Source organism: Neovison vison, chromosome 11, assembly GCF_020171115.1.
Source record: "Neovison vison isolate M4711 chromosome 11, ASM_NN_V1, whole genome shotgun sequence".
Classification (NCBI taxonomy): Eukaryota; Metazoa; Chordata; class Mammalia; order Carnivora; family Mustelidae; genus Neogale; species Neogale vison.
In genome coordinates, this window is record NC_058101.1 from 163,550,515 (window position 1) to 163,573,745 (window position 23,231).

The 23,231-nt window shown below is 53.1% G+C and overlaps 1 protein-coding gene across 1 annotated transcript in view; it reads right to left on the reverse strand.

The window, feature by feature from the left end:
• Positions 1 to 22,821, reverse strand: part of SLC25A37 (solute carrier family 25 member 37) — a 36,096-nt gene extending 13,275 nt beyond the window's left edge. Inside the window, exon 1 of the mRNA XM_044225138.1 lies at positions 22,491 to 22,821. Coding sequence (XP_044081073.1) covers positions 22,491 to 22,703 — 213 coding nt within the window. The 5' untranslated portion in view covers positions 22,704 to 22,821. The remainder of the gene's footprint in view (positions 1 to 22,490) is intronic.
• Positions 22,822 to 23,231: the final 410 nt, after the last annotated feature.

The window sequence follows — 23,231 nt, forward strand, 5'->3', positions numbered from 1 at the left end:
GTATTCAGTAGAAAATACAAATCCCACCAAGACAGCCAAAACCAAGTGTCTCAGCCTCCCAGGGAAGAAGCTATGGCCCCAGACACGACTTGTCCTGGGAACAGGTCACAGCGTGGGGAGTCAGGCCCCAGGTCGAAAAAGGAACAGTACTGCAATTGCTAAGAAATGGAGCTCTCTTTACGATCCCTTCACCTGATGTGATTTCTTAACTACGGAGCAAGGGTTTACCTTGATTGGAAAAAAAAAAAAAAAAAAAAAGCCCAACGGGGCAGGGAGAGGAAGTGAATGATTCTGCCCAGGGGGAATGTGAAAGTGCAGGTGGGTCTGGGAACCAGAGGAAGCTACGGCTGAAGGGTATGCTCCAGGGGAAATGCGGAGGTAACTGCGATGGAGAGGGAGTCCTGGGCTCAGCAGAGTGCCTCAGCATTAGATAATCAATCAATGTTTGCTGAGAGAAAAGCAAGTTGGGGCTGGACGATGGGAGGCCCTGACCAGCTCGTTCAGGCATTTGGAATTTCCTTTACAGTCCAGTGTCTTCCATGGTTACGTACCGCCCGTGACGGGAGCTATGAAGCCACATGTAAGCAACACAGAGCGGACCTCCAGCGTCTTGGAGAAGGGATCAGGGCCAGGCCACAGAACTCCTCCCTGCCGGGTCTGGTTACAGGTTGGCCACATTCTGCTCTCTCCAAAGCCGTGGCCACAACCAAGGCCACTGTGCCACCAACCCATACCCATGGGTAGCAGCTCACCACCCTGCTATGGCTCAAAGCACATTCCCACTTTCCTTTATCCTAGGAGCTAAGCCTGGTCACTCCTCCCCTTCTCTGGAAGATTCTCCGGCCAACGGAGGTAGGAATGAAAGAATCCATGCCTGGCTCAGACCCAATGTACCCAAGACATACTTAGAACATCCAGCTTGTGGTCGGCCCAAAGGATTAAATTATTGCTGCTCTACAGGTGGGAAAATTCCCAAGATGCCAGGTAACAGGACTCGGAATGCACGGATGGGATTGGTGACCCCACCAGAAGCTGGCAGAGCGGAAGAAAACACTGGGCCGGAGGAGAAGCCTGAACCACCAGTCACTCCTACCCACCTTGTCTGGCTCTAGCAAGGGTCCTGCTTTCTAGTCCCACATCTGGTATTAAGGACTGTGTGCCCTAAAGCAAGTCAGCTTGTTTCTCTGAGCCCCCAGGGCCGCTTTCACAAAATAATTATAATAATAATTATAATTGGGCAACAAAATTATAAATAAATAATAATTATAAATATATATGGGCAACCAATGATCCCCATCTTACAAACAGGGAAACTGAGGCACAGAACGGCTAAGGAACTAGCTCCCCAGGTCACAGAGTACACGCAGAATGGAAGCCAGGCAGACTGGCTCCAGAGCCATGCTCTGAACCAGGAGGCCCCCCAAACTCTCGCCAGGGGGTGGACAGTTAGGGATCACAAGTGATCTCCAACTTCCTTCCTGTCTCTGAGGTCCTCTGCTTCTCCTACCAAGCTAAGCGATCACCCTGTGAAGAGGCAGTAGCCCCGACTACATTCAAGTCACCAAAATCGCCACCAGTTGAGACCACAAAGCTCCTTCCTAAGGGTCCTACCAACATCGGGCCGCAAGCTGGGTACTTGCAGAGAGTCATGAGCCCTGTCCCATGGAGGTCACAGAGCTTCACTGTTTCGCACTGGTGGCCATTAGCCTGGCCAATGGGCCCCAAGCGCAACTGGGTAACCGCGCCTCATTCAGTAAGAACACATTCTCTCCCCTCCAAAGGAGCTCGCTCAGGTCATGGGAAGGAGGGGCGCGCTGATGGATGAAAGCCCGGTACTCCTACCCTATTCAAAGGCGAAGACTGAATATTCCAAAGTTCAGGCCGCTTTGGGGCAAGAATTTAATTCACTTCGAGATCCTGGCCTGCCCAGGGCCTCCCCTGACTCAGTAGCCTTGTCTATGTCATTGGCTTATAAGACGCCCCACCTACGAGTAAGGACAAGATGTCAGGGGCAGAAGTGAAGAGATACTTGCTCTCCGAAGTGCTTTCTTCTCCCTGCACGTCAGTAAACTCGCTGAGGCATCGGCACGCCACATCAAAGAACAAATTTAATGCAAGAATCCACACGGAAATACCGTAAAAGCACATGACGCCACTCCAAAGGCACCAAGACTACCTGAGTACAGAAGAACAGAGTCCGAGCACCGAGTCTCCATACGACCATTCCGGGCCCTGTCCCCACCTTCAGCTCTGGTGGCTCTGCCATGACGGCTCGGCAGGGTGGGGCTCCCGATGGGCTTCTGTTTGACTTCTGAGTTCTGCCACCCATGGAGCCCCCCAACCTCCACTTTGTCTTCTCTAATGAGGAACTAGTATGTTACTTGCCCAAGCTCCCAGGGCTGGTCACCATGGTGCCAGCACTGGTCAGCACTCCAGCTCCCAGACCCTGCCCTGCTGACCATCCTTCAGCCTTTTGTTGAAAATCACAGCTGTGGAATCTCAGACACAACTTGTTCAACCACCACCTGCCTGAAGCTCAGACGGTCCCCGGGTTTGAAGCATGTATGTTCCATGGAAAATTACATGTTGGGCTTCGGCTCTAGGCCTGACTCTGTGATCAGGACCCGAGGACGCCAAGACGTCCCCTGTTCTCAACCACCTCGAAGCTGAAGGCCTGTTCTACTTTGCAGCTGTATGCGCTTGAGGGAAGTTACTCAACTTCTCTGAATGGCGGTCCCTCATCTGCAAAACCCCTCCCTCACATGTGTCCTTGCCTCGAAGACACAAGGAGCCTTTTCAGCACAGGGTCACCTGGCACAGTACTTGAGGTGCTCAACACATGCTTATTGTCTGGGTCATTATTTTCGTAAAGGCTCCAGCATGTTCCCTAAACCACCGCCGATGTTAATAAAATGGCTTTGAAATCTTAGTAAGAACCACCAGCAAAAAACTAGCTTCATCTTGCCGGAAGGTGTGGGACTTTCCCTCCTGCTTGCTGATGACTGGCTGTTCAGCACAAAGGATCTCACTGCGTGTCTGAGCTGAACACCAGACTACAGAGTAGGATAGGCCGTAAACCACACACGCAATAGACCCCCAGATCCCAGAAGGAAGTGGCCAGCCATGGGGCCCAATTCCTGTAACCTCCCAAGGTAGGGAGAGGCATGAAACCCAGCCCCCACCCCCTCTGGTCAGAAAGAGGCTGGAAAAGCGAGGTGGCCTCCTTGTTTCCACTGGATTCCAGATCCACAAGGGCCAGCACTGCTGGCCGAGGGCCCTGCCCAAGTTGAAACAGCACCACTCCCTGCTTCCGCCTCAGACCTCTGCACCTTTGGCAGGTTATTCAATCTCTCTGAGCCTGTTCTTTTATCTGTGAACGGGGGATCATAACAGCACCTACCTCCTCCTGGCTCTGTGAGGATTAAAGGAAATAATGAATGACAAGGCCTTTGTCTGGGGTCTGGCATGGGGGGGGGTTTGTTTGTTTGTTTGTTTTTGGATAAACTGCAAATTCCTAGGAAGATGTAACTTTTACTCTAATTCCTTCATAAAACTCATTCCCTCCGGAGGAGATCAGCCCCAGTGGGGAGCAACACCCCGCCCCCAACCATTACCACACACTGAGACCAGCCTACCTGAGTCCCCCTCAGGCTGAGCAGCTTGCAGTTCTGCTGTTTCCTCAAAGAAGAGAAACTAAGGCCCAGAAAAGCCAGGGGACTTAACTAGAGCACCCACAAGGGCCTCTGTCCCTCTCACCGGCCCCACTCCCGCATTCCCCTCTCCTGGCTCTCAATTTCTAAACGAATGGACCTGGCTGCTTACATTAATCCTGATTATGTAACAAAGGGAACTTGGGTAGGCTGAAAGGTGGAGGGAAAATCACCAGTGTCAGTTTACACAGGCGCAGAGGGTCCAAGATGACAGTGCCTCACTCAGGAAGCTGGCTCGCCAGGCCTGGCTGCTCGGCGGCAAGGGCGGTTCTGGAAACCTTTCACCAGTGCTAAAGTCCCAAGGTTCCCTCACACTGCTGACTGCAGCCCATTCCCTCGAGGTCACCACCATGGAGAGGGCCCTCCCCGTGCTCAAGAACTGGTTCCTCTCTGAACTGTAGAGAAATAGCCAGATGGGGCCAAAGAGGAACTATAGCACTGGGCACGGGGAGTCCTCTATGGGTTCTGCCCCCTGTCCTGTGTTCCACGGTCACCCTGCAGCACCTGGGCTTTCACCGCGGGCATGGGCATGGGCGTGGGCAGGCTCGCAGGTCCCTCGGATTCTGGGGGATCAATCCACACAGTGCTGCAGGATGTTTCCACCAAGCATGTCTCACTTCCCCAAACAGCGGCAATCCCCCCAAAATATGCACTTAAACCTGAGTATGACCGAACAGACAGAGCCCTGTTCCAAGAGTAAGAAGACCCAGACTCCAAGCCAGCTCTGCCTTCAAATCCCTGAGGACCTCGAAGCCAGCCAGCCTAGCTAGGCACCAACAACATGGCTTTCCACCGGGAGGTAAATACCAGAAAAGATTTCTACTGTTTTGTTCACGATCTATTACAATTGCAAATATCTGTCCAGTGGATCAATGGAGTTAATACTATGTCACTAAGGAAGTCCTTTTTGGCTTCGTACAGTCTAAACCTGTGAAACTGGCAAAAAATCCTTTGAAAAACAAATGTGTGTGCCATGAGGCACCTAGAATAGCCAAATTCAGGGGCTGAAAGCAGAATGGGGGTAGCCATGGGGTTGCAGGAGGTGGGGGAAGGGAGAGTGGTTGTTTAATGGAGACAGTTTCACTCTGAGAAGACAAGAAGTTCTGGAGGGTGGCTTCACAACGTGAATGTACTCAGCACTACTGAACTGCCCGCTCTAAAATGTTAAAGATTGGGGGTGGGGGGGCTCCTCGGTGGCTCAGTTAAGCAGCTCCGTTAGGCTCAGGTCATGATCCCAGGGTCCCAGGCTCCCTGCTCGGCGGGGAGCCTGTTTCTCTCTCTCACTCTTCCTCACGTTCTCCCTCTCTCTTTCTCCCCCTCTCTCTCAAAATAAACAACATCTTTTTAAAAAGTGTTAACATGGTCCTGTTCACCTGAAACGAACACACACTGTATGTTAACTACCCTGCAATTAAATTAAAAACTCAAGGAAAATGAGAAGAAAAACAAAATAGTCGTGATGGTAAATTTTATGTGTATTTTACCACACACTTTTAAAATCCTGAATTTAATCCGTAGCTTGTTCCACAGGCTTTTCATCATCTGAAATCCTGTTACAATCAGTAATTCCCTAGACTTCCTCCAACACCAGAGAGAGCAGTTTTTTTATTTGTTTGTTTTTGGTGAAGGTTACCAGGGGTCTCGAACACAGCAGAATCCCCTAGATACAGCAGTATTCCTGGCTCCAGGGCCACTCTTGGAAGGAAGCCCCGGAAGGTCAGCCCAGGAGTCCTCGGACAGCAGGCAAACGTTCCCCAGGAGGCAGAAATGGCGAAGATGCTGTTTGAATTTCCGCCCTTTCCCGGAGGCTGTCCCCCCAGCCTCGATGAGGCCGTGCTTCCCTGTCCAGGGCTCGCTGGCCTGGGCCACCCCAAAAAGACATCATCCCAGGGACCAGTACCCCAGCTGCTCAGGCAGGAGGGAGCTGTCAAAAGCCAGCCGAGGGTTTGCATGTGACAGACTGGGTGACGACATGGGTGACAGGCCATCAGTGCCAGGGAGCGCCGTGAGGGACGGCCCTGCTGGAATCCGTCCCAGACAGGCCCAGCGAGCCGGGCACCTCCGAAGCCCTGCGTACGCTTCTCGAGTCAAGTGTGGTCCTGTCAGCCTCTGCAGCAGCGGCTTCCACACCCTTCTCGGAGGCCAGGCCGTCTAACTGCACGCCCCACCGTGAGCCCATTATCCACAGGAAGAAAAGGCTTTTCAGAGCAGCCCTGTTGCCAGCCTGCTCTTGCTCCTTTCTCTACTTGTAATTATTAGCAGATGATGCGTCTGCATGCCTGACTTCCAATAAAGTCTGAGGACACGAAGGAGGAGACGGCCTCATGCATTGGTGATCTCAGTGCCCCAGCATCATGCTTTATAAGGCGGACGAGATAACCGGCAGTCAAGGTCTCGGAGGTGCATAAAATTCCACCCACAGACATACACAAAGGAGGTCCTTAAAACCCCGCATGCACGGCCCCTTGCCGAACAGCTGTCTCCTTGCTGCCTGCTCCCCCAAAAGGCTACCCACTAGCTGTGTCCCCCAGCACTATGCATCTCACTTTTCTGGGCCTCCTACACAGCAGAGGAGCCAGGGATGGAAGCCCCAATCAGAGCTGGACTCCGGGGCTCAGTGCGTACTAGAGGCCTGAGGAAGGGTGTGGGGTAAATTTCCCAGTTGTTACTGAAGCCAGATTTCCCCAAAAATGCTCAGATCCCATTATCTCCATAATGCTGGTTGATTTATGTGCCGGTGGAGGCAGGTCACAACTAGAAGGGACGTTCCCCTGCTTTCTTCACACACCTTGCACACCAGCCAATAACAGAGAAAGAAACCAAAAATACCAGGAACAGCACGCTTGATGTTCTCAGGGTCTCTCTCGTGGTGGGGGGGGGGGGTGGAGCCCAAAGGAAACGTCCCAGAGATCCCCCTCTCAGGCTCTGGAATCTACTTACACGTGCAAACGTCTGCATGTATAAATTATCTCATAAGCTTTTGGGGGAGTCATGTTTAAGTTTTACTGGATGCCCAAGGGTATGGCGGGGGCCTACAATCATGGGTGAGCTTTGATGCTGACTAAAAACCCTTGTGGTGGAAACAAGAGCTTTAAAGGATTTGAAGGGATTCCAGAAGTGAGAGCAGGAGACCCGCATGGTCAGACAATGGGGTTTTTCTCCCCACTGCACAAACATCATCAGTGTGCCCACGAGGGTGCTGTGGCCGAGTCCTTGCCTTCAAGGGGATCCATCGTCTTAGTAAGGACAGCAAGAGTAAACCAAAAACCATATAAGTAATAAAACGACAGAGTCTAAGGGCCCTGAAGCAAAGCGGAAGGGGATGGTGCCAGGACAGCAAAGGCAGGAAGCCTCACTTCCATGGGTGGGGGGGATCCCGAAAGGGACTCTGAAGCCTGGGGGAGTCAGGCAAGTGGACCTCAGGATGCAGGGGCTTCCTGGGGCATAGGTAGTGTGGCAGGTGGGAAGGAGCCAGCCATCCCAAGAAGGGTATCACTGGGAGCTGAGCCCACGGTGAGCCCTGAAGTCCATGGCAGGAGCAAGGATCGATTCACCCTTCAGTCTGTGCGGTTCTGACCTCCGGCCTTGGACGTGGGAACAGAGGAGGAGGAAGGAGGTAAGAAAGGAGGTAAAGGACACAGGAGAAGACACATTTCTCACTGTAAAATCTAGACAGGAATGCAAGCTATGAGGAGAGTTGGTGCTCCCGTTACTGTGAGGGGACACCCCCGAAAGCCTCTCAAGGGAGGAGCCCCACCCACCCTGCCATTCCCAACAACGCCCCCCCAAAACCCTCGGGTTGTCTGGGCTAATCCATCTGTGCTGCTGGCAACACTGCCTGACCTTGGCCGTGCCAGCTGACCCCTCAATGACTCAGCTTCCTGGTAGTGAACTTGTAAAAGGTCCCCGGCAGGAAGGAGTCAGAGTTATAAACAGGGCCTTCCAGAAGTATCTGCTACACGGCTCCCCTTGATTCCAGGGTGGGGCTGTGGCCATTCAGCATTTCTGGAATTGCCTGAATGAATGGTCTGCCGTCTTAAAGCACTGTAGTTGGAGGTTTGAAGGAAATTAAACAGACTCTAATCTCCAGTTGTCTAGTTAGGACTAGCAGGCACTCTGGGATGCAGGGATCCCAAATGGTACTTGGGCAGCCGCTCCTCTCCCTGCTCCTTATCCCCCTGGTAGAAATTCCAGGACCGGGGTCTTCCAGTGTCCCACTCCAAACACAAGTGCCTCTAAGTCTATATATTCAAAGTCAGAAGAAGATGTCCCAAAGTTATATGTCCCATGGAAATAAAGGGTGGAAATTTTAAAACTGGAAACTTCCAAAGAGATCATTTAGTTTGGATTCACTCTTGCCATTTTACAGATGAAGAAACTGAGACTTGCACAAGTGAAGTGCTTCTCTTCAGAGTCACTCGGTTGGTGGGCCTCCGGTCGTCTTAAGCTAATTACAATTCACTCTCGAGGGCAACTGCTAAAAAACAATAAAATAAAATAAAAGGCAAATGCGAACATTACGTGCGCAGATGTACAGAAAGGATCTGCTTTCGCCTTGCTTTTCTTTAGTTTGTTCCCTGACCGCCATGCTCAAGTTCTGGGCTGACAAAGGTTCTCCCTGTCCCTTAAACTGACTGCTCAGGAATCAGAAATCTGTTTCCAATTTAAAGCAGTTTCTGGTAAAATTCCGGCTTTGCAGTGACTTTCGGTTCTTAGGGTCCGAACGAGAATTTCAGAAACTTTCTTGTGCCTGTATTATCAGAAAATACAAACGACCCTTGAAAGAGACACTCGAGGGAAGTTCAAAATGAGACTCCTTAGCCAAGGTCAGGCAGAGCACCAGCCGCCGGCCTCAGAAGCCTGTGAAGGAACAGGGCTAAGTCCAGGGAGAACGGGAACTCACTTCCACCTGAAACTGTCCCTACGTGCACGCCCAAGAGGACAGACAACAACACCAGCACTTCTCTGCTTCCTTCCAAAACTCGAAAGATTCTTTTGGAAGCACAGAAGGCGCTGGGCCTCCTACCAACTTGTCAATATATTCCTTATTGCTATTACCTTGCTTTTATGAGGAAAAGTCACTTCTGAAGCGGACGTTCTTAAAGCTGTAGGTGCAAACTATAAATACGCAGTAATTTGTGAAGAAAGTTCACTGGACGCCATCCTTCCTGGACTGCGTAATACATGCACGTTAATTCAGTTTATTATCTGAGAAGCTGAGATTCAAGGGGGAAGAAAACACTGAAACACAATCACATTAAAAGCGAGCTCTCAAGTCTCACATACTACAATAGGATTTTAACCATTTCGCTGGCCGCTTCTTATCTGGGCACTTTCTGTGGTAGAACTTCAACCAGATCAAATCTTGGCTTCTCCCAGGACCGTTTCTTCTGGGTAACAGCTCAGCATTGTCTAACGACACTGAAAAGGCCCACACATGCCCTCCTTCAAAACACTCAGCAAACAGACTTGGTAACAAAGACCTCCTGTGCCAGGGGAATCCGCAGACACAGAAAGAGAGGGCTGGCCTTGGGGTCAGTCGATTCTTGCTTATGTCACCGGACTGGCCTTTTGGAGAAACAGGACTTGGCTTCCAAAAGCGGTGAGTTCCAGGAACTTCTGTCTAAACCCTGGACGAACACAGACACCAGGGGGAACATTCCTCAAGAGCCCGGTTTCAGGCTCTTTATCAAAACTGCCACAGGCGGATGGGACAAGCCCGGGAAACTGTGCTCTCCGCATTTTCTAGAAGGCTCCACCAGAGCCAGATAGGCTAAAACGGAAGAGGGGACGGGGAAACACGTTCAGCTCCGCAGTGTCCTTTAAAAAGCGAAAAGGAATGACATTCGCATCTGAGTGTCGGGAAGGAGTACAGGCGCTATGGACTCTAGATAGGTCTCCACCCTCTGGAAAGCACACTGGTCACTACACTGTTTGTCCAGTCTCTCCTCGTAACCCTACAAATGGTGACCTGTGCAAGTAAAGGTCACTCAGGCAAACAAACCCTAAACCTCTGTAAGTCACATGACGGTATTTAATTTTTAGCCACTTCTCTGGCCGCTGCTGCAGCTGCATTTGCCACTAATGCCACCCATTAATTATGAGCCAATTAGGAGCAGAAATGCCTTTGAGATGACAGCCTTCATCCCTCCCTCCTTGTTCCCGCCTTCCTCTGGTCTTTGGCACTGCGGTAAAAAGTCCCACTCGGAGGGAAAGCCATCAGGCTGTCATTTGGTAGCTGGACAGGGAATTAAAATCCCAGAACATGAGGGAGAAAAAAAAGAAATTTCAGGAAAAGGCGGGGCGGGGGCAGAAAATTTCAGAACAGGGAGCAGGTCCCACGTGGAAGACCCGATGTGGTGACCTCCAACTATGAAAATGGTCTCTGCGGATTCTGCAATCAGAAGGCTCAGAGCAGAACCCCAAAACCAGAGTGTCAGAGGGATGTAGGTGTCCTGCTTATGGCCAGGCACGTTGGAGAACAGGACGGGACAGCCTAGCAGACAGAGAGAATGGCATGGCTTTGTTCTAACATCTGTATCCCCTTTGTTCTACATATAGATACTGAGCTAATTCCTGGAGGTGCCTTTTCCTGACCCCCTGGATGAGGTGCAGGTTCCCTGAGGACAGGCTCAACATCCACTACAGGAAGGAGTCATCAATCTATCTGTCCTCCCCGCCGGACGGGTCTTCTGTCAGGCGAGACCTCCCAGGTGTCGAGCCTTCCAGCTCCCCCGGGGCCCCGCACACATCCTTACTCTCCATATGTCCTCACTCCTCACTTAATTTAGTCATTCAGTGAAATCCAGCAGATGAAGTTGCATTGTTGCAAAGGCCTTTCAACTCTTCCACCGTTCTATGAATCAGGCTAACACAAGCCCACGTTTAGCAAATAAGCCACGGAGACAGTGACTAAGGAAAGAGACTGACACGCCCTGGGCCCGCCCCTTCCAGCCTCACACACATGTATACACACACACCAACATCTCTCCTTTGGAAAGGCTTCCCGGCTCCGGTCTGACTTCTCTGAGTGGCTCATCAGCTAACCCCCCTGCTCCTTTAATCCAGGCTCGTGACAGCCCCGGGACATCCTTGGGACATCCCGTCTTCCAGGGGAAAGGGAGGCACTGCGAGTCAGAGGCAGTGCCCGGCGTGTTCCTGTCCGGAGCAGGCCCGGCTGGCAAGCTTCCTGCGGGCTGCCCGTGTCCACCCACCCCCTTCCGCACCTACTGCCAGGCCGAGGGCAAGCCAGGCACCAGCCAGCAAAACCCTCAAAGCAGGCAGCATGCGGAAACAAGGACCGGAGGACCTCAAGACAAAGGCGTCTGTGTCCTACCTCTTTCCCCTCTTACTTCTCTGTGACAGCAGTCATTGAGAAAACGGGGAAAACAGACACAGGACGGACCACGGTGGGAAAATCCCAGCCCCAGCTGCCTGGCATTGGAGGGGCAGGCTCACTTAAAAAGTAAAAGTGAGGCTATAAAAGGCTGACCCGCAGAGAAGAACGGGACCCTCACTGTCCCGGGCACCCCTCACTGCCCTGGGCACCCCACACTGCCCCGGGCACCCTACTGCCCTCCCTGCACTCAGCCCGTCATTCACGATCCTTCATCTCGGTGGCCACACGCAGCAACTCTCAACATCAGCCCTCCGTGATCAATTTTAAATGTGTTTCAGAGCATGCCCTGAGTACAACGCAGCGAAGGCGGCGGGTGCAGGGGGGCCACCCCGGTCCTTACTCAACAGATGGGAGACACTGTGTAAGGAGAGAGGTGAAGTGCCCGAGGCCATGCTGCGAATCCCACAGTGGCTGGAAACAGAGCCTGGATTTTCCATTCCAATGAGCTAACCTTACCCCTTTAACAGGATCCCTGATGGATAATAAATACCGTGACCTGGCACCTACGGAGAGCTTTAGACTTTTTCAACAGTAGAAAGGTTTGTTTGCTGCAAGCCCGTCTCTATTTTCTTCCTAGAGGCAGTGAGCAGATGGGAAAGGGAGGCACGACGGTCATTGCTACTCTTCCCTGTGGAAGGGAAGGAAACAGCTACCCTAGCCGACCGAGGAATGATGACGTAGTGCTCTTCCCAAAAACAGGCCGTCCTGATCCTGGGATTCAGGAAAGGATTCTCGGGCCAGTCCAAAGTCAAATCACAATACTGAGCTCCACGTTTCAACTCCCTGCTGACATGAGAAGGGGCCACAGCGGCTGCAAGTCGATCCAGAGAGAGAAGTCAGACAGAGCCAGAGATTACCTACAGCCATAACCATATGTCATCATCCCCTTGCCCTCTGTGCTGGAGTATCTGACCGAAGAACTCCTACTAATACGTTAGAGCCCTGCGTTCCATGCCGGACTTTTGAGTCACTGCTGGTGCTCCCTTCACTCCAGTTCCTCCCTCCCAAGAATGCAGCTGGGGCCATGTCATCTTGTCTCAGAACCCAGCTCAGGGGCCCCTGCTGCCATTAACGTGTGATTCTACTCCCCGGTACCTCCTTAGCTTTCTCCTGCCTTTTCCCTTCCTCTTTGTCTCCGCTCCACTCTTGAATGGCAGAAAATGCCCGACTTCCAGAGCGTCTTATTTTTCTGAAGTTTTGTTTTCTCAAAATGAGAAACAGCACATGTCTTTTCCCACCTTCACAGGAGCGCTAAGAGAATCCACCGACAGAATGCAGGTGAGAACAATACAAAAACAGTGCAACATACAAGTGCAAAAGCAACATACAAGTATCAATAGGCTTTCAAGCAATAACACCTTTAGAAACGACACAGGAACTAAAATTAACTGAATGCTTACCAAGTACCTGATGCTATTCTTTTTTTTTCTTTTCTTTTCTTTTTTTTTTTTTTAAAGATTTTATTCATTTATTTGACAGACAGAAATCACAAGTAGGCAGAGAGGCAGGCAGAGAGAGAGAGGAGGAAGCAGGCTCCCCGCTGAGCAGAGAGCCCGATGCGGGGCTTGATCCCAGAACCTGGGATCATGACCTGAGCCGAAGGCAGAGGCTTTAACCCACTGAGTCACCCAGGCGCCCCACCTGATGCTATTCTTAACACTCGCGGTATATCACAATTAATTCTCATGGCAACACTCTGAGGTGGGTCGTGTGATTACCCCCTCTTACGGATGAGGAAAATGGGGCACGGAGAGGTCAGTAGCTTCTGTAGGCACCGTCCCAAGGCAGTCCGGCCCCAGAGCCTGCTCTGTGAACCTGAACCACTCCCCTCTTCATCATGAAGCATGTTACCTCTGATAATATCTAGGATTATCTGGGCATGTCCAGGTTTACAAAAGCCGCCCACAAACGTGATCCTGCCTGAGCTTCTCAAAGGCCCCGTCAAGTGGGGAAGCAGACGATGTTAGTCTAGGAGACTAGGATTAGCCTGTGAGACCAGGAGACACCAGCCTAGCCTAGAGAAGTACCATGGTCAAGGTTTCAAAGCTGGTCCATGGCAGGCCCAGAAATTAACGTCACAGAGCCTACTGGGGCCTTCTAGGGTCTTCCACACCAGCACATACGGCTCTCTCCAGCCCCTGCCCACGGAAGGATCTCAGATGAAGCCTTTATGGCCATGCCAGGGAACCAAAGCTGTCACCCCAATGAGCGACCGCGGCAAGGGCATTTGCCAATCAGACCTCGGCGTGCCGCCGCTTTCTGGGTCTCTTGCTGGACACGTCCGATGGATCCAGAGGCCCCAGAGGAAGTCCCCTCGGCGACTCGAAGCTGCAGCCCCCCACTTGACCCAACAATGGCCAGACGTTTCTTAAAGCTGTTATGCAACTCTTGCTTCAGCCAAGCTGCTGCTGGGATTTCCATTTCAACACGTTTTGTTTTCTCTTCAGAGAGAAAGCGTGAATGTGAAACCGTAACACCTCTTAGTGACCAGACAACGGCCCTTCCCAACTGTCTGGGGTTACTGGTAGGGTGGAGAATGTTTTCAGAGGCACCTTCTGGGAGCCAAGTTCAGCTTCCAGAATGACTAACCATCTCAGGGGTGAGGGAGAGGATTGCCGGGGGCGGGGGGGGGCACATAGGACAACTAAGGGCCACTGTTTTCTCCAGGGCAAGGAGCCAACTCAAGATTACACGGCAAAGAAGTCCGGAATGATGCTCCCTGGGCAGCCTCGGGACCTGCAAGATGGCAGAGCCTGGACACCCCAGACCTTTTGCCCCTTTGAAAGCAAACACCAAGTTGGGCCCTTCTTCCCCTCAAAGGGAGCCCATCCTGCCACTTTAGCTCAGGATCTAATTATAGCGAGCAATGCTCTGAGGCCAGGGGCCAGCACTTATTTTTGCTGTCTGGTGTCTATAGCACAGAGACGAGCAGGGAAGGCGCTCAGGAAGTGTGGAATGAAGTGGGTGGCCAGAAGAATTAATAGCCTCATCGGGATAGAACGGTGGCTTGCGAATTCTACTGCAAAACAAAGGACAAACAAAGGGGCTGAGCATGTTTTAAAGAACTTTTCCCCACCACATCTCTTCTTTTGTTTTAGAGATTTATGTATTTTAGAAAGCAAGAACGCACTAGGGGGACATGGTGGGGCAGGGGGAGAGAAACTCAAGCAGACTCCCTGCTGAGCACGGAGCCTGATAGGTGGCTTGATCCCACAACCCTGAGGTCACCACCCAAGCCGAAATCAAGAGTCAGACGCCCAACCAAATGAGCCACACAGGTGCCCCCTCTTCCTCCCACACCTGTTTAAAACAACAACTGTGCCTACATTCATTCAACCGCTATTCACAGAATACCTTTATCTGTCTTGCTCTGTTAGACAAGTCAGAGGGGAGAAGGTCTAGGCGTCTGCACACTGCTCAAGGTTCGGGCTTTGTTCTGCAGGCAACGGGGGCAGCTAGGGGCCTATGAAGCAGAGAGAGGGACCATCTGATACGAGATACAGAAGATGGGGCTGGTCCTCAGCTCCCGGCACGGGTTCTGCCGCACGTGCAGAACAGGCTGGGTTTTCCATTCCAATCAGCTAACCCTACCTTTTAGCAAGTTCCCAGTTTGATAAAACCATGGCCTGGCACCTGCAGAGAGCTATTTTATACTTCTTAGACTGTATTCACTGTTCAGAGTTCATTGCAAACCCGGCTGCATTTTCTTTCTAGATGTAGTAACAAGACCTGAAAGGAGGGCAGGGTAGGTATCGCGACTCTTCCCTATTTAAGAAGAGAAAGTTTCTGAGGGAGGGAGCCCAGGCTGGAGGGGAGGCGGTGATGTCTACATGGCACATCCTGGACACTGAGGCAGCCACGTCTAAGACATGTCTGGGAGGCCACAGATACCCAGCTTCCAGAAAGGCTGGACCAGAGACCCCAGTCTTCCAACTGTGAGTGAGCAGGACGCAGACAGAAACTGCGGGAAGCAGAGAGGGTGGGGGCTGACCTCTAAGGAAGACCAGGCAGCTGCCCCCCTCATCAGAGAGGCCAGGAAAATGATGACTGATTTTATTAGCCAGGAGATCACTAGCAGCCTCTGTGAGGTTTCCAGCAGAGCGGTGGCCACAAAGCCAAAGGCCTGGCCAGTGAGGGGTGGGAGGAGGAGGGGAGGAGGAGGTGAGGAAGTAGAGACCAAGTGTCCAGGATCCTTTCCTAACCCTGGTTATTTTGAGGAGAAGAACCCCTGGGGGCACATGAGGTCAAGGTGAGATGTCCGGTATTTGTTATTTAAGATGGGATGAGTCTGGACTTTATAAATGCTTGTAAGAAGGAATCACAGGTCGGGGGAAGGCTAAAGATACTGAAACCGAGTTGCTCATGAGAGAGACGACCAAAATAACTGCCACCATGAGCATTTATAGCACACGGGCAGCAGACGCTACAGCAACAGCTTTCCGAGAGATGCCTTGTTCAGTTCTTCCAACAGCCCTACAAGGGAGGGCTTGGTATGAACATCCCCACTCTGCAGACAAGGACACTGAGGTGACAGAGGTCACTCCCGCGGCCCAGGGTAGAGGCAAGGCTGAAACACAGGTGTATGCAAGCGGTTCCCACGCACTGCCTTTCCCAGGCCTGGTGATTCCCCTCTGACAGAGGCAAGACCCTTTTACCTTATGACAGGAGGAAGGCAGGGAACAGCAGGCTGGTTGGAAGGGCAGTGAGAAGAAGGTGATCTTCACTGGGGTCCTGGTTTCCCTGTGAGCTACGGAGCAAGAGACCACACAAGGGGCTGAGAAAGCAGAGGGGAGTGTGAGGAGCTGCTGAGAAGGTTGGGAACAGGCTGACCGGAACACACAAAAGGACAGGCTGAGGGCCCCAGACACACGTGCACACAGGGCACCAGTGGAGGCAAACGTGCGATTTTTTTTCCAGAAGGGCTCGACCGCCCAATGGGGCAATGGGTCATCCAGGACTGGGGTTTGGGCAGACCAATGAGGCAGGGAAAGGGAGGTCCTGGGAGTGGCTGCAGTGGCCGGCCACAGGCTCTAGGCTGGAGGAGGAAAACAGGGCCAGGCGGAGGCCCAGCCCGGTGGGGCCAGGCTAACACAGCTAAATTCGGGATCTCAAAGGTGGAAAAGTGCCAGGTTAGGACGAGGCCCCGTGGAGTTACAGGCCATCAATCTGAGGGCCATAAAGAACAGAGGGGTTTGGATGTTAGTTGGCTGGCGACCAGGAGGGGATGTTCTCAAGAGTGATAGCGGGATTCCTTCGGGGTGGAAACAGTCTTTGTGAACATGACGCTAACGTCCAGAGAGATCGGGGAAAGAGGGGCACAACTATGTTGTTGACCATGACAGAGATGAAGATGAGCACTGAGCTCCAGAGAGCACTCTGGGCACAGCAGGCTCCGTCATCCACTGCTTGAAGGACTTCCGCCTCACCGCCACTCTCCCCTTTTCACCAACAGGAGACAGGGCACCGGGAGAAGAGGTCCAGGGTCACACTAAGCAGAGCCTGGACGCCCTCCACGCACTGGTGCTCCTCACCTCTCCTCCTCCTGCCCCGAGGTGAGCAGATGAGAGAGAGAGAGAGAAAAAAAGAGGAAGGACAGGAGCCTCAAAGGAAGAGCGAGACTAACAGGCTGGTGGGTCACAGTGAGAGGCCACGAGCCCCAGAGGTGCCTGGGCTTGAGCCGGTGGGAATCTTAACACTTGAGAGGCTTCCGGGAAGGAGTGACCTCAGGGGAAGAGCTGTCTCCCTATCAGGACAGGGAGACGAAAGGAACATTCGGTGCAGATACAAGCGAGCATGTTCCAAGCAACTTCCGTCGGGTGTGATGAAAAATAAAGGAAGAAAGCAGTGTAAAGCTCAGTCGGGAGAGAGAAACCAGCAAGAAAATTATTATCTGCGTTTTACGGACAAAGCAATTACGACTCAGAAAAGCTAAGCCGGCTCTGCCCCAACCAGTACATCAATGACTAGGGATCTGAATCTCCCCAATATAGTTCTCTGAGGGTGAGACATGTGGCACAGAAAGACCTTGAGGGGAGGTTTAGAGTTAAAGACAAAGTGATTAGATACGTCCCCTCTATCGAAAATGTCAGCCAGAACATTCTAGGTGGAGGCGGGGAGGGGAAGGGCAGGCTCGGGGCTTGCAATGCCTGCTGAAGAGCTCGTGCAAACAGCCAGCCCGTACAGATGCATCTGCAGCCGGCACTGAGGAGGCCAGAGGGCTCACCAAGGATTAGAAAACCAAAAGGAAAATTCTCTGAGAAGAAAATGTTGGGTCCTAGGAGAAATATGAAGACAGCCAGAATGTTCTGGGGCTTGAGAGAGGCTACGTTCAACACAGAAGCTGGGGAAAGGCAGCCCTCCTGAAGTTGAAAGGGGGTCAAGAACCAACGCCCATCAAAAAGGGAAAGTGGACCGCAGCGGATCACTGTGCCCAAGAGCAGATGGGATGAAAGCTCTCACAAATGAGATGGCCAAAGGTAGCTAAGACATGCCCAAAAGAAAACCAGGAAGGGATAAGGGACACACACACTCCACGAGCAATGCTCTCTCCCATGTGCCAGGCAGGGCACCCCTGTGTGCTTTAAAGACCCAGTCAGGTAAATCCCCCATGCGGGCAAAACTGCCTCTCCCTACTGAAGAGGTGAAGGTGCCTTCCTTGTCCACTAGACTCCTAGGGGCGCCCCTCAAGCCCTGACCCAGCTGGCCCCTCCCCCACTTCCAGGCAGAGGGGGCTGGCTAAGGTCCGCCCCCTCCTCCAGCAGCAGGCCTGCAAAAGGTGCAGATCCTGGCTATGGGCATCCTCAGGAGGCAAAGAAAAGGACACAAGTTCAAGAACACGCCTTTTTTGACTCCACACCCCTTCCAAATGCACCTTTTAAAAAAGCATCACCCACTTAAGGACAGAAAAAAAGGGAGGGGAGGAACCTGAAGAAGACAGGACAGGAGAAGAGAGACAGAGAAATCACTATAATTTTCTTGCAAGAACTTGAGCAATTTGGGATTTCACGCCCTTTTGAAGCCGAGCGGCATCTACTGAACTGTACTTGGCTTTGAAAACACTGCAGTGGGATCGGGAGGGGGCTCCGGCTGTGGCCTTCCCCTTCCGGCTGAGCACCCTTCCTACCAGCCAGCCTGCACCGCTGGGACCCGGAGGAGCAAACTCAGAAGTGGAGGAATGCTGAGCTGTCCTGGCACCTGCCTGGCTTGCTGTGGCTCAGAGCTCAGCAAGGCCAACTGCAGAATCCCCGGAGGCCAACCGACGTTTCCAACTGGCTCAACACCCACCAGCTCCTCGAGAGAAGGCTGAGCCTCACCCCCTGGCTGCCCGCTCCTCCCCTCGGACTGCGCCTGGCCCGGGGAAGGGGGGCTTCTCCCCGCACAGTTACAGACAGCGCTTCCTTGAGAAGCCAAGGGAAGGGCCGAGAGAGGGTCAGGGGAAGTTCCCTCGCTTCAAATCTTTCCTGTTTCCTTTTGCCCCCTGCTTTCACCACCATGGGATTCAGCATGGTCTAGAGTGGTGTGCCTAATCTGGTTGGAATTTCCTCCTCCACCCACCTGGCATTCTCCCCATGGTCTTGAGCACTCTCCCGACCCGGGCTTCCTACAGCCACCCCACGTGCTGGCCCCGGGGACCATGCCACTTGCACACTCTGGGGCACCGGCTACAGAATCACGGAAAACCCACTGCAAAGCCCCAGTTGGGAAGGAAGTAATCACTACCGGTTGGCGAAAGGGCTGTGGAGTCCCCATGCTCCGGTCCTTGGTACCAGGCAGACCGTACAGTTACTGGGAACTGACAGGAGATCCGGGTGACCTGGCCCTTTAGGGACTCAATAAGTACTCACACTCCACCCCCGGGGACTAAGTGAGAGAAGGAGGCACAGGAAGGAGCAAAAATGTTGCCAAAGGTCTTCCAAATAACCCTTTAATAATCACAGACTGCTGTAGCTTCAGAGACGTTACCCATCATCAGGTTCAGTGCTCCTCATACTTTTTTGGCCATAACTGCCCGTCAGAATGGGATTGTACACAGCCATCCAGGGGACGCGCGCGCGCGCACACACACACACACACACAAAACCCAAACAATTTCACCAAGCAACACGTCTTACTGCAGGCCACACCACACTCACTTGTATTTTGTACTTTCACCATTAGAGAAACTAATCTTTTTTTTTTTAAAGATTTTATTTATTTATTTCACAGAGAGAGAGAAAGCGAGAGCGAGAGAGGGAACACAAGCAGGGGGAGTGGGAGAGGGAGAAGCAGATTCCCCGCTGAGCAGAGAGCCCAAAGCCGGGCTCCATCCCAGGACCCTGGGGTCCTGACCGGAGCGGAAGGCAGATGCTTAACCCACTGAGCCACCCAGGTGCCCCTAGAGAAACTAATCTTTCTTAAAATGTTGATGCCATTAATGGGTCACAACCCACAGTTTGAAAAAACACAGGTAATTAAAGTGACATTGTGGGATGTTGGTTAGGATAGGACTTCATGGGAAAGCATATTTAACATAATAATTTTAAGCACTGATAAGGTTGGCTTTCTGCCCCTATGACCACAAAAGGAAGCAGCTCGTCTGGCTCTGTGGTCAAAGTGACCAGCACTGAGTTCCATGGTCCACACCACCTAGGACAGAAAAACTGGGAAAAGCGGGTCCACCTGTTACTCTCACTTAACCTCACGTACTCAAAGTTTAAAATGTGTACCTTATAAAATCAGAGATGAATTTTTTTTCCAACACACAATTCCCATTGCCATGGCTTCGACTGTAATAATTCTTTGGAATTTCAAGTATCATAAAAGAAGACAGTGGGTGTTCTGTGTATGCAAAAAGGGGGACAGGTTAAGAATGGGGAGAAATACTGAACTGGCCCGCGGGCCCCATTTTACAGCCACAAAACTAAGGCGCAGAACAGTGGCTAAGGCATGAAGCAAGTTACATTACAGGCAGGGCTGGAAACCCAATCCAGGCTCCTGACTCCATTACTCATGGTCTCCATCACCCAAAATATTTAAGAAAAATACAGTCGAGGTTTCCCCAAGTGATGCATGGTTGTGTCCCTGTTTTGTCATGCTGGGCACAGACAGCCATGCTGATCTTGGTAGACCTTGGCACTTGGCCGCAGCCTCCCTGGGATCATGCAACGGGGCTCACACCACTTAACCCTCTCTCTGTGCCTTTTGTCTCAGCTGAAACATGAAAAGAAGAATCCTTGCTACCCTCTCCCGAGAAACTGTAGTGAGAAACGAGGTGCTTTAAAACCAAACCTGCATGCTTAGAAACAGAAGCCCTTACTAATTACCTAAACAGGGCCTTCATTTTATAGTCAAGCCCTATAAGGTGGGTGACTCGTCTGGGACGGCCCTGTTTCCTATCCACAGGTGATTACTTCACTGCTATGTGCTAAGTACACAGTGACATCTGGATTAAAACATGCGACGTCTACGGGGCAGAAAAGAAACTAAACACCAAACACACAATTTAAACATATGAGACAAATACCTCTTGGGCTGACACAGGGAGTTGAAAAGGCATGACTAATTACATCTAATCCTAAAGACAACCAATAGTGGTGCTCCAAGCCATGCTCAGCAAAACCTCACATGTGGCATCGTTCCCCAATGGAATGTTCATCTCTGCCACCCTGTGAGCCGGGTGCCTGCTCGAATAACACGTTCCTGCCCCTAACTCTCCTCCTAGTCTGTCCAGGGCATTGGACACAACAGCTTCGAATATGGGAAATTTTATTACATGTGATGGATTCTTTCCTATACAAATGCCTCCGGGTATCTGTCCAGGGTCTTTCCTGGAGAAACTGTGAAAACCTACCAGGCAAAACTCTCTCCCATGCCCTCCATAACCCTAGCAGCAAAGACCATTCCTTCCCTTAATCCTCCCTGGGGATGCTGGAGGGTCCGAAGAGCTGATGCCTCAGGCAGGGTAGCAACATCAAAGGCTTGGGCCTCACCTTAATGCAAATGCCCATGCTTTCTCTCACTGGATTCGTGTCTGTCCACTGACTGCCAGCTCCCAGAGAGCTGCCCAGGGCAGAGAAAACCCTGACTTTGACATTCTGGTCTTCACATCTCACGTGTGGGGCGAGCATCAACAAGAGACAGCTGCCAGTGGGGGAGCTCTGTGGGCCCTGCCTTTCAAAATAACTGCCACCCAGAGCCGTCCCCAACTCTCAGAAAGCACTCTGGGGCTGGAGTCAGAGGAGACAGGTGGAGTACGAGCCTGGGCAAGGGGAATCAGTTTTTTTTTTTTTTTGCCTCCGTTTCTTCATCTGTTAATCCCTGGGTTTGCTGGACGAATTCGATGAGTTATACCTACAGAAGGGCAAAATGTCAATGCCAGCATTACCTTCCTGAACAGTCGGACAGAAGGCAGCTCTCAGTCTAACAGGGAAAATCCGCCCGGCTAACGCTGCCTCCTTGCACAAATGCTAGTAAAACTACGTGGGGAGGTGACAGGCAAACCGAGTGCCTATTACACAACCCACAGTAAGAGTTGGATAGCCCACGCTCTTCTCGCCTGCCCTCCTCCCTGCAACAAAAAGAGAAGGCAAATGTCACTGCAGGGCTCCCTGCCTCTATCTAGGCTGCTGCACGAACTTTTGGGGGAAGCTGTGCAGAAACCCTGAGAAAAGGGGATCACGTCGGGCGTCGCTGAACCGGTATTCCCAAGAGAGCTAACAAGAACCAGCAGAACCCCTGCCACTCCTCCGCCTGCCCAGAGACCAGGGAAGCAGAAGCCACACACACCCCGGCCGGAGGGCGCGCGGCCGAGCCGGGGCCACGTTTCTCCGCGACAGCTAGCGCAGTTAGCGCTTCCCGGCGGCACGCTCCCTCGGAAACTGCGCACGTGGGGGCAGCCGTGGCCACCCCGCATACACCGGAGGACGCATCTCGCCGCGGCTCGGACACCGGGCGCGCCAGCGGGAGCCGCGAAGAGCTGGAAGCCCGAAGTCCTCGGATCGCGTGGGCAGGCGTGATAAGACTGTGCGGAGCTGCACCGATCGCCTCTCGGGCACCCCGCCGCCACCACCGAGACCAGGGGCGCTCGCCAATTCTTCTCCCCCGCCGCAGCGCCGCCAGCAGCCCGGGTCGGGAAGGCGGTGGGAGCGGCGGTGCGCAGCGCGGGGCGAAGCACCCTCGTGGGCTTAGGGGCGCCCCCGGGGCCCAGGCGCGCGGCGGAAGGAGCGGCGCGGCGCGGCGCGCTCGCGGCAGGAGCTGGGGTGCCGCGCCCCACGCCCGCCGCAGGCGGGAGGAGAGGCGCTTTGGGGCGCTCCCCCAGGCTGCTCTTGCGCGGGATGCAAACGCACGCGCGCGCGCGCTCCCCAGTCCGCTCGCTCCGTCCCGCAAGTCTCCTCGCGCCTCACCTTCACCGAGTCTACCGGGTACATGACCGAGTGCTCCAGGATCCCGGCCATCGCTCCGGCTGTCATGTGGGTGGATAAGGAGGCGCTGGTCGGCAGGTTCTCATAGTCCTCCGACCCGGCGTCCTTGCAGCCGCCGCCGCCGCCATCTCGGCTGTCCCCATCCATCCTGCGCCCCACAGCTTGGCTCCCTACGCCGCTGCAGCGCAGCTCCATCCGCCAGCTCCGCGGGGCGCGGGAGGCTGCAGGAGGTGGGCAGGGAGGGGGAGGGGGCGAAAAACTTCACTTCTTAAAGTGGGAACCACCTCCCCGGTTTTGCGGCGCCTGACGCCATGGCGGGCTGGGGTGGAGCGAAGAGGCCCGACACACCAATCGCTGGAAAAGAAGAGGCCGGCCGCGGCCCCACCATTGGTGCACGGGACACTGGGGACCCGCCTTCCTGTGTGACGTCACTGTCCAGTGCAAATTTCCAAGCAACCGGACGGGGGCGAGAGGAGACGTTGGGGTGTCCCGGGAAGTTGTACAATCTCCAGGGTGCTGCTGCGGCGCTTGAGGCTGGCTGGGCGGAGGAGGGGGTCTGGTAGTAACTGGAGAGGGTCGTCCAGTTCCCCGGCGGGGACATGCCCATGCCCGGGGGTGGAGGGAGATCAGGAACCACGCACAATCTTTTTCCAGAGCCCGGGGTTTTGCAAACAGTGTTGCTCAGCAAGCGTTGGCATTCCTAAGGCCTGGAGAGGGGACAGT